The sequence below is a fragment of the Ceratotherium simum genome, chromosome 7, assembly GCF_057802395.1.
Source record: "Ceratotherium simum simum isolate JZ-2026a chromosome 7, ASM5780239v1, whole genome shotgun sequence".
Classification (NCBI taxonomy): domain Eukaryota; kingdom Metazoa; phylum Chordata; class Mammalia; order Perissodactyla; family Rhinocerotidae; genus Ceratotherium; species Ceratotherium simum.
The window spans coordinates 80,297,820-80,309,962 of NC_141906.1; the positions used below are offsets into that span (position 1 = coordinate 80,297,820).

The following is a 12,143-nucleotide window of genomic DNA, read 5'->3' on the forward strand; positions in this document are numbered from 1 at the left end:
TGTCTTTTATGCTGTATTTTCAATCACTCCCATAAATCTTATCCCATCTACTTTCAAAGGTTCCTCATGATTTTTGGTTCCCCGATGGTTCTTTTTATTTTCTGATGTTATAAAAAATCTCTTCTCTTTTAAAATTTCTTAAAATCTTTTATATTTTTACTAGACATTTTTGGCAGGTGTGGAGATAGGTGCATAGACACAGCCTGCCATCATAAACTAAGCAACCAGTATTGTTTTAATATGCATTTCTTTGACTATTAGAGAGGTCAATGGTTTTAATATGCATTTCTTTGATTATTAGAGAGGTCAATGGTTTTCGATATTTTTGCTTCCATACTTTATACTCTTTGAGGAATGGTCTGCTCATATATATTACCCATTTATAAATTATGAATTGAGTTTTTTCTTATAAAATTATCTACTTTAATTCTAAACATCCTACATAGCATTACTAAATTTTCAGTTATGAAATAATAATCTCAGGAATCATCCTGAGTATTCAATACAAGCTTTTATTTAGTATACAGACAAAAATTTCTGCTAATTTATATATAGTGATTACTTCTGCAAAATACTAAATGCTTACCTCTGGACTGTCCTTCAGGGTATCAGAACGGGGAAGCTCTGAGAGCTGAGAGAATCGTCGGTCATAAATACACAAATGAAGATGTTTATCAAGTACCCGAAAATCTTCATAACTTCTTTTAACAATCCAACTTTTGCCCTATGGGTAAGAAAAAAAGATTCCTATAATTCATCTCTATTAGGAAATGCTTATGAATCAGGCCTTATTCTATAACAGTATTTTATTCATGAGATTTTATATTTTCTAATGAAAACCTTCTATTAACTTGACAGTATATAGTTAAACTCTAAAACACTCTAGTGAGTTCAAGCACATTAAAAGATCAATAATGGAAAATAAGATAGAACTCTCCACTAACCCTCTTCCTACCACTGGTCAGAGTCCACAGGCTTTCCTTGGCAACAATAACTGCTAGATGTAAGACAGCATGTGACCTTAAACTCACAGAAAGAACCATAAAATAATTTGGGTGAGAGAATATTGCCAAAAATTAAAGAAAAATAAAACCAGGTTATCGATCAGTTATCACCAACATCTTCTGTGACTGAGACTGGAAATATACTGAAAATCAAAACTACTGAAGTCTTCCTCTATAAACATTCGATATGCACGTATCATCTAGAACTTATCTCTCTCCCCACTTCCCAGGTTTTCTTCTTTTCCTTGACCAACCTCACAAGCTCATTAAAAACAAAAATCCACTCCTAGACATATTTATTACATACTGTCTTCTAATTTTCTCTTGAATCTATCACTTCTTACAGCCCAAGCTTTAGTAAGGACTGACATCATTTCTTACCCGGAATATTGCTAGCACTCTTTGCCTTTGATCTCCTCTCCTTCTTCCTCCCCCACTAGACAAAATACAAAGCTTATCAGGTCACACTGCCAAAAATCCTTCCAAAGCTCTCATGGTCAGCAATGATGAACAGGTCCCAAACGCACCTCATTTAGTTTTGCAATTTAATCTAATTTTATATGGAGGTTTCCATCTCATAAAAATCTGGAGGGACTGGGAGAAAAGGGCTCCGCAGCAACCGTCTCAGAATTAAAGAAAACATTTTTACTGTAGCTCTTTTTCATTTGCCTCAGTTAGATGGGGCAGAGCAGGTGGTATCACTTCATGGGAAAGGTGCTAAATTCTAAACACAGGTGTGTCAGAAACTAACATGATAAACTTGTCTAATCCTACTTTGGACTGCAATTCTCCATTACATAGATGGGGAGCAGGGTTGTTAGAATGAAATAAAAGAAGAGATGTGGCAGAGACTTTTAAAGAACAGTGGCCTGGTCTCTATTCTAAGAAATGCTAGTTCAATAAGTCTGGAATGGGATCCAGTTAATTCTGATGATCAGCCTGAATTGGGAACCACTGATCCATAGGATTAAGTCCAAACATATTTGCACATATCAGGGCTTTCATCACCCGAGCCCTGTCTAAATTTACAGCCTGATCTCACTCACTACTCCTCCATGCCCTTTCTTTGCTTCCAGTTACACTCAATTACTTGCATTTATTCAATTTATGAGATGTATGTTCCTTTTCTTGCCTCCATGATTTTTAAGTGCTGTTCCTTCAGCTATGGAAAGTCATTCTTTCACTCTTTGCTCAAGTAAGCTCCTTTGTTTTCTCAGTTCTACCACTGCCTTCTGCCCAAAGTTTTCCTGAAAGATCACAGGGGGCTAAATATCTGTTCCTTTGGGATGGCAAAAATAAACAACAAAGGCAGAAAAAAAAAAAGAAAAACACCACATAGTTGCAATTATTTTTTCTTTCACATTTTAAAAATTACACAACACTTCAAATATCAGAGAAATACAAAAACTAATTTAATACATACCTATGTCTCTATCACAGAGATTAAACAGATATTGACTTTTTCTCCCCCAAAGCTCTGGACGTTTTTTTAAAGAACCAATTATTTACAGACATAAAGCCCCATTCTCCCTCGTGTTCCCCTTCTAAAGGTAAGGACTGGAGTTGATGTGCATTGTTACCATGCATAAATGCATGTTTTAAACCTCTACGATATATGCATGTATCCATAAAGAATGTATATTATTGTTTTGAGCTTGTATATAAATTGTATTATATAATCACATCCTTTTGGAACTCAGAGTTTTAACTCAACCTCATGCTGAGATTTATCCATGTTGATATAGATAGCACTATTATTAGATATATGCTGAAGTGTAACCTATTGTAGGAATAAAACCCAGTTTCTTTTTCCATTCCCCTATGGAAGGGAAGTAGGTACTTCACACTTGGCATTATTGCATGCGGTGCTTCAAGGAACACGTTCATGTCTCATCCTGCCCTTTTGTGAGAGATTCTGCACAGGAGCTACTTGGAAGTGGAACTGCTAGATCATAAGGTATGACCATCGTGAATGTTATTTCAAATTTGCCAAACTGGTCTCCAAAGTGATAATGCCAATTTTGTGTGAATTGCTTATTCCTACGAGAAACGTGTTCATTTTCTCCATTAAAATGATAACTTTTACTTCCTGGTTTACAGAAGATTTTTTGTTTGCTTACTTGCTAATACGTTGGAAAAATCATCTTTTACCATTGACACATATTGCAAACATCTATTGCAAACATCTGTTCCAAGTATGGGGCTTTCCCCTCAGTTCACAGTATAGTGTCAAAAAGAAGATAAGATTTTATTTCCTCTTCTATGGATCTAATCACAGATTAAGTAATTTGCTCAAAATCTCACATAGATATGTGAAACAACAGGGATTAAAATAAGTGTCCAATACAATAACTTAAATTTTCATCTGGACAAGAAGGTCATACTGCCATCATCCATAGTACTTTAAATTAACCACACTATCATCTGATTTGTGTTTGGTCTATAGTGTTTTTAAAAATTGTATTTGAATACCTTTAGGGACAGCACAGCAAGGTCTTATTTGCCAAAGTAATTACCACACCCAGCCATTTTCCTTATTTACATTAACTCAGGATCAGCATAGATCCTGAAGATATATAGATTTACCAACTCCTGAAATAAACAGCTAAACTCTTGACTCTAGGATCAGAATGTCCCAATTGTAAATCCCAGCTGTTTAAGAACTGAATAAAGTAAATTAATGTAAAGCACTTAGTAGAAGTACAGTACCAGGTAACAGAAATGGCTCAATACATCCTAGCTATTACTGTTCTTTATTAATTTAGAGAACTTGTTCTAGACTGAACATATAAGAATTAGGGAACAAAGTTTCCAAACAAAACCCCACGATATTTAGCAGAATAAATGACTGGTCGCCAAAAGCTCAGCAACTCAAAGAATAAAAGAACATTTCTATCAATTACTGTTAAGTACATCAAAGTTTTGACCAGGAAAGAGTGAATATATCTTTATAGGTCAAAGGTTGTTTTCCACATTGGTTGAATTATCAGCTTCAGTTTTGGAGAGTAAAATCTTAAATTCAATATCATTATTGTAAAATAATTCATACGCCCTGGTGACCTTTGTTTTTGTTTTGTTTTCATGTTCCCTTTCAGAAGAAAATGTAACATTAGGATTTTAAGTCACTAGTACAAAGGCAGAGCAATCAATCAGGATCAACTCTAAACACAAGTATAATCATTCTACTGTATTGGAGGTAAAGAGAGAAATGACCTGACAACTTGGTACATACACATCTATTATGCCATTTGAGCCAATTGACTAAGGAAGTGGTCAATACAAAAGAAATGTAGTTAGTGCATCTGATGGCACCTGGTGCTTTTGGACAGAAATTGGCTCTGCTTCTAATCCTTTTTGAGTAAGCATTCCTTACAAAATGGAGAATGTTCTGACATAATTGTAAAGTGTTATGAACTGAATGTTTGTGTCTCCTCAAAATTTGTATGTGGAAACTCAACTCTCCAATGTGATGGCATTAGGAAGCAGAGTCTTTGGGAGGTTAATTAGGATTAGATGAGGTCATGAGAGTGGAGCCCTCCTGAAGGAGATTAGTACGCTTATAACGGTCACCAAAGAGCTTGCTTCCCCTTCTCTGCTCTCTGCCATGTGAGGTTACAATGAGAAGTCAGCAGTCTGCAACCTGGAAGAGAGCTCCCACCAGAACTTTACCATTCTGACTTCTTGATCTCAGATTTCCAGGCTCCAGAACTGTGAGAAATAAATTTCTGATGTTTATAAGCCACCCAGTGTACAGTACTTTGTTACAGCTGCCCAAACTAACCAAGACATAAGGTAACATTTGATACTTGGAATATCACTTTCCCCTTGGCATACAAAACAGATTTCTAGACTTACATGACTGTGGAACAGGGAAGGAAGAGATAAGGAAAAGGACAGAAAAAAAAGGAATGAGGAAAGCAGTAATCAGGAATGCAGGCTTTGAAGTTAGACTGTCCTGGGCTATTGCTAGTAAGTGACCTTAGATAACTCTTCTAAACCTCAGTTTACTCATCTATAAAACGGGGAGGTTAACAGTACCTGGGGTTGTTGGAGGATTAAATAAAATAATCCATGTAAGTCACTGGGCGCACGTCCTGGCAATCATTCACTATTTACTATAATTATTGATATTTTTCTCACTATTACAGCTCTCTGCCACAAAAGTCCCTTTTGCATGCTATATTACTCATGTACCTGTCATCCATGGGGTGTAACAGGCAATATTAGTTTGGTTGAAATTGTTACCATGTACTGACACTACAATGATACCTTCACTAACTTAGACCAATTTTGGAAAAGCAGTTAAAACTTCCGAATTGATAGACTTGGGAAGTTCAAAGATTAGAATACAATAATTGATAACAAGAGTGTAATAATATTTGTACTTAAGTTTATGTTCTAATATCTCATACTTCTTTAGAATAAATTCCTAAAAAATGTGACATGAATGGAAGCTAAGTGAAGGGTATATGCGATCTCTCTACACTATTTTTGCAAATTTTCTGTATGTCTAAACCTATTTTTAAATAAAAAGTTAAAATATGTACACACATACACAATTCCTAAAACTGGAAATTTTACTGCTTGGGCCTATTTTGCTGCATCCTCACTAATATTGAAAAAAATCATTTAAAAATTTTCCAGTAGGTGAAAACGGTATCATTTATTTTTTTATGAATTATCTATTCACATCTAGGCCAATTTTTCTACTAGAATATACTGACTACCCCTATGATATCACTTATTTAAACTTACTAGACTGCATATCTAATCAAACTCTTTGATGGAACTATTAGCCCTCTGAGAGCTATAACACTTTTAGTCAGTTTGTTACAGTCAAGAAAATTCCTTGAATGCAGGCTGAAGTGATGTATTAAATGACTTATGATACTAAGATATTGATTTTTTTTGCTTAAAAGAAGTAAAAAAGAAGTTGGTTGGTCTTTCTTGCTTGGGACATTCTTCCTATAGAAGTATTTAAAATATATCTTTAAAAGGCATTAAAAGGTACTGTTTTGTGCTTTATATTTGTTCTGCAGTTCAACTTTTAGTTCACCTAGCTTTGTCTTATAAAATACCACATGAAAATGAGAAACTCTGTGAAAATACATTGTTGATTCAGTCACATTTCAGAACGGATCGTCTGTCAGGTTAAAAAGTAATCTTTCAATTTCCTGTTCAGTATGCAAGGAGCTTAGAAGTCACCACTCTGTACTAACAAGTAAAAAGCTGAACAAACTGAAAGATCAACAACTCTTCTTAGATCCATCAGAGAAATGAGGTCACAGGGCAAACCCCTGTCCCCAAAATAGGAGAGACTGAGAAGTGTATACAGAGAATCACAACTTATCACAAAAATCTGTGGGAACCAGTGCTCAGGCAGACAAACCAGAACAGTAAGTGATGAATTGCAAGAGGCTCAGTATGGGTGAGTTTAATAGTCAAAAACTCCTTGCGGTGGGGCGGCCACAGTCATAGAGGCACACTGGTGAGTTTTACCTCCAGGAGCTCAACCAGGTGTTCGTAATGAAAATCAAAGAAAAATCCCCTCATGCTTCTGGCAGGGGGAGGAGAAAAGTAACTATTTTGAAAAACACCAGAACACTCTGTTCTCAACAAAGTCTGCAGGCAGGAGAAACTAACCAGAGCCTAACCTACTGGGATTTTATCAGAGCCTAAGTCACCTTGGGAAAACAAATACCCAACTCCAGCCCACTCTACCCTTCATGTCTCAACTAAGGCAGGGGAGTGGGCGCTGTGAAGCACCTGTGAATTTCACAGCCCAGGGGCACAGCCTCATTAAAAGACTGAGACCTAGTGATAGGATCCACTCCTCTTACCTAGTACATCATGTCCACCTTTCAACAAGAAATTACAAATCATAATAAAAGGCAAAAAACACAATTTGAGGAGACTGGACAATCATCATAAGAAGGTTATATATAGCAGGACTGTTGGAATTATCAAAACAAGAATTTTTTAAAACTAAAAATGAAGAAAGCCTTTAATAGGTTCTTTAGCAGAGTGAACACAACTGAGGAAAGAATCTTCAAGGTTGAGTCTATGACAACGAAAGCTTCCAAAACTAAAAAGCAAAGAGAAATAAGACTGAAAATAAATAACAGAATATCCATAAAAAGTGCAACAACTAAAAAAGCTGTAACATACACATAATGAGCATACCAGAAGGACAAGGAACAGAAGCAATATTTGAAGCAATAATGATTGAGAATTTCTCCAAATTAATGTCAGACACCAAACCACAGATCCAGGAAGCTTAGAGAACACCAAGCAGGATAAATGCTAAAACAACTACACCTAGGCATATCATATTCAAACTTCAGAAAATCAAAGATAAAGAAAAAATCTTGAAAGAAGTCAGAGGGAAAAAACACCTTACCTATAGAGGAGCAAAGATAGGGATTACATCCAACGTCTCCTCAGAAACCATGCAACAAGAAGAGAACAAGGTGAAATATTTAAAGTGTTGAGAGAAAAAAAATCACCAACCTAGAATTCTATACCTTGTAAAATTATCCTTCAAAAGTGAAGAAGAAATAAAGACTTTTCTAGACAAACAAAAATTGAGAAAATTTGTAGCCACAGACCTATCTTGCAAGAAATGTTAAAAGAAAGTTCTTCAGAAAGAAAGAAAATGACATAGGTCAGAAACCTAAAACTACATAAAGAAAGGAAGAGCATTCACAACTATTACTCCTTTTAAGCTAAATGACTGAGGAAGTGGTCAATATAACGAAAATGTAGTACTGCATTTGTTAGTGCCTGGTGCTTTTAGAACACACACATATAGATTTAAAGTAAATGGATGGAGAAAAATATACAATTCTAACACTAATCAAAAGAACGTGGGAGGGGCTACATTAATTTCACAAAGAGTCAACTTCAGGCCAAGGAAAGTTGTCAGGGAAGAAAGGCATTATATAATAATAATAAAGGGGTCAATTCTCCAAAAAGACATAGCAATCCTTAACAGGTATATGCCTACAACAGAGCATCAAAATATCTGAGGCAAATATTGATACAACTGTGTGGAGAAATAGATGAATCCACCCTTATAACTGGAGACTTCAACATCCCTCTATCAGAAATGGACAGATTCAATAGGCAGAAAATCAGTAAGGATATATTTGAACTCAACAAGACCATAAATCAACTGCATATAATGGATATCTAAAGATTACTTCATCTAACAACGTTCCTCTTAAGCTCACATGGAACATTCACCAAACAGACAGACACATTCTGGGCCATAAAATAAACCTTAACAAATTTAAAATTTCAAATACAATGTCTGCTCTCAGACTACAATGGAATTAAACTAGAAATCAATAACAAAAAGATAGCAAGAAAGTCCCAAAATACTTGGAGATTAAACAACACACTTCTAAATAACATGGATCAAAGAAAAAATCTCAAAAGAAATTTAAAACTATATTTAAATAAATAAAAATTAAAATACAATGTATCAAAATCTGTGGGATGCAGTGAAAGCAGTGCTTAGCAGGATATTGATAGCATTGAATGCATATATCAGAAAAGAAGAAAAATCTAAACTCAATCATCTAAAATTCCACCTTGGAAAATAGAAAAAGGGGAGCAAATTAAAACCAAAGTAAATAGAAGAAAAGAAATAATAAAAGTTACAGTAGTAATCAATGAATTTGAAACAAAATTAATAGAGAAAATCAACAAAACTAAAAGCTGATTGTTTGAAAAGATCAACAACATGGGATAAATTTCTAGCCAGGCTAAGCAAAAAAAAAAGAACATCACAACATATCCTATAAACAGTAAAAGGATAATAAAGGAATACTATAAACAACTCTATGCCCACAAATCTGATACCCTAGATGAAATGGACCAATTCCTTGAAAAACACAATCTGCCAAAACTCACACAAGAAGAAATGGTCAATCTGAAGAGGCCTATATCTATTACACAAATTCAATCAATAATTAATAAACTTCCAAAAGAGAAAGCACCAGGCCCAGATGGGTTCACTGGTGAATTAGACCAAACATTTAAGGAAGAAATTATACCAATTCTCCACAGTCTCTTTCAGAAGACTGAAACAGATGGAATACTTCCTAACTCACTCAGTGAGGCTAAAATTACTCTAATACCAAAACAAGATAAAGAAATTACAAGAAAGGAAAACTACAGGTGAGTATCGCTTGTGAATATCAATATAAAAATCCTCAACAAAATATTAGCTAATCAAATCCAACAAAATATAAAAAGAATTATAAACCATAATAATTGAACCATGCAAGGCTGGTTCAACATAAAATCAATTAAGGTAATATATCACATCAAAAGGCTAAAGAAGAAAAACCACATGATCATATCGATAGATGCAGAAAAAGCATCTGACAAAATCCAACACTGATTCATGACAAAAACTCTCTGTAAACTAGGAATAGAGGGGAACTTCCTCAACTTGATAAAGAACATCTATTAAAAAACCTACCAGCTAGTATCATTGTTAATGGTGAGAAACTCAAAGCTTTCCAACTAAACAAGGCAAAGATTTCCCCTCTCAACACTGCTTTCCAACACTGTATTGGAATTCCTAACTAATGCAATAAGACAAGAAAAGGAAATAAAAGATATACAGACTGGAAAAGAAGAAATAAAGCTTGCCTTTGTACACAGATGACATGACTGTCTAGGTAGAAAATACAAAAGAATCAACAAAAAAAACTCCTGGAAATAACAATCAATTATAGCAAAAAAGCAGGATACAAGGTTAACATACAAAAGTCCATTGCTTTCTTATATATCAGCAATGAATAAATGGAATTTGGAATTAAAAACACAATACCATTTACATTAATACCTCCAAAAAATGAAATACGTAAGTATAAATCTAACAAATTACGTACAAGGTCCATATGAAAAAACTACAATGGTGAAAGACATCAAAGAACTAAATAAATGGAGAGATATACCATGTTCAGGGAGAGGAAGACTCAATATTGTCAAAATGTCACTTCTTCCCAACTTGATCTATAGATTCACAACGCTATCCCAATCAAAACCCTAGCAAGTTATTTTTGTGCATATCAACAAACTGATTCTAAAGTTTACACGGAGACGCAAAGGACCAACAAATTGAATCCAGACATAGAACTTATACCTTTCACAAAAACTAACTCAAAATTGATCACAAACCTTAATGTAAAATGCAAAACCATAAAACTCCTAGAAAATAACAAAAGAGAAAATATAGCTGACCTTGGGTTTGGTGATGACGTTTTTTACATACAACACTGGAGACACAACCCATGAAAGAAAGAATTGATAAGCTTGATTTCACTGAAATTAAAATTTTCTGTTCTGTCAAAGACACTGTCAAGAGAATGAAAAGACAAGCCACAGACTTGGAGAAAATACTGGCAAAACACCTGTCTGATAAGGGACTGTTATCCAAAATATCCAAAGAACTCTTAAAAATCAACAATAAGAAAACAACTGATGTAAAAATGGGCCAAAGACCTTAACAAACACCTCAACAAAAAGATATACAGATGACAAATAAGCATATATAAAGGTGCTCCACACCATATGTCATCAGGGAAATGCAGATTAAAAAATGAGATACCACTATATACCTACTAGAATGGTAAAAATCCAGAATACCGATAACACCAAATGCTGGCAAGGATGTAGAGCAACAGGAAATTTTCTTCATTGCTGGTAGGAATACAAAATGGTACAGCCACTTTAAAGTTTCTTACAAAACTAAACATACTTTTACCACAGGATCCAGCAATTGCACTCCTTGGTATTGATCCAAATGAGTTGAAAAGATATGACCACACAAAAACCTGCACACGAATGTTTATAGCAGCTTTATTCATAACTGCCAAAACTTGGAAATAACCACGATGTCCTTTAGCTGCTGAATGGATAAATAAACTGTGGTACATACAGATAATGGAATATTATTCAAAACCAAAAAGAAACAAGCTATCAAGCCATGAAAAGACATGGAGGACCAAGTGAAAGAAGCCAATCTGGAAAAGCTACATACTGTATGATTCCAACTATATGACATTCTGGAAAAGGCAAAACTATGGAGACAGTAAAAAGATCAGTGGTTGCCAGGGGTTAGGGGAAGTGAGAGACAAATAGGTGAAGCACAGGGATTTAGAGCAGTGAAACTATTCCATGTGATACTATAATGGTGGATACATATTAATATAAATTTATACAAATCCATAGAATGTACAACACCATGAGTGAACCCTTGATAACAATGGTATGTCAAAGCATGTTCATCAGTTGTAACAAATGTACCACACTGGTGGCGGATGTCCATAGTAGAGGAAGTTGTGCATGTGTGGGGACAAGGAGTATATGGAAACCTCATACTTTCCACTCAGTTTTGCCATGAACCTAAAACTGCTCTAAAAAATAAAGTTTATTAATTAAAAAAAAGTAATCATGTTCTCTTCCATGAAAGCAGCCATGCTCAAAGAAACAAATATCAACAACCAACCACATAAATGCAAAAGGTTTTCACAGCCTCACAAAGTAAATGCTGGGAATTGAATTTTAAAATTCACTTCCTCATTTATCAGTGAACTGACTTCATTCAACTTTTTAAAAATATTCTTGTGCCAGCAAAAAGTATGCTCTTTCATATAGATTTTCATTCATGAAATTAAAACCCTAACACAATTTGTAAATCATCTAAAACTGAGTTAAATTCATTGAGTACAATCTAAAAATAGTAAAATACCTCCTATTTTCAGCAGATATGACAGAACTTTAAATTTCACATGTAAAAAAATAGCCTTAATCATCCAATTTCCAAACAGACTAAATAAATGATCAAAGTATTTTAAAAGTTCAATTATTTTATAAAGAACAAAACAAAAAACTCATTACATACATCTGCTAAATTTTAATCTGCTGCTAGTTTCTAAACTTAATAATTATTACTATCAAGTAATTATTGCTATCCAAGAGCAATAAAAATCAACCAATTCTTGACAAGTCTGAGAAAGAAGAATGAGAAAAAGAGAAATATCCCAGTGTATATAGGATCAAATTTCTAAGACAAACATTTACTCCTTTCTCTCATTCATTCACCAGATGTTTACTGAGCAC

General features: G+C 34.4%; 1 protein-coding gene across 5 annotated transcripts in view; it reads right to left on the minus strand.

The window, feature by feature from the left end:
• Window positions 1-12,143, minus strand: part of ARHGAP32 (Rho GTPase activating protein 32) — a 322,445-nt gene that overhangs the window by 99,661 nt on the left and 210,641 nt on the right. For all 5 annotated transcript variants that reach the window (XM_087433924.1, XM_087433925.1, XM_087433926.1 and 2 more), the window contains one exon: window positions 587-724. In XM_087433924.1, the coding sequence (XP_087290050.1) occupies window positions 587-724 (138 nt within the window). The remainder of the gene's footprint in view (window positions 1-586; window positions 725-12,143) is intronic.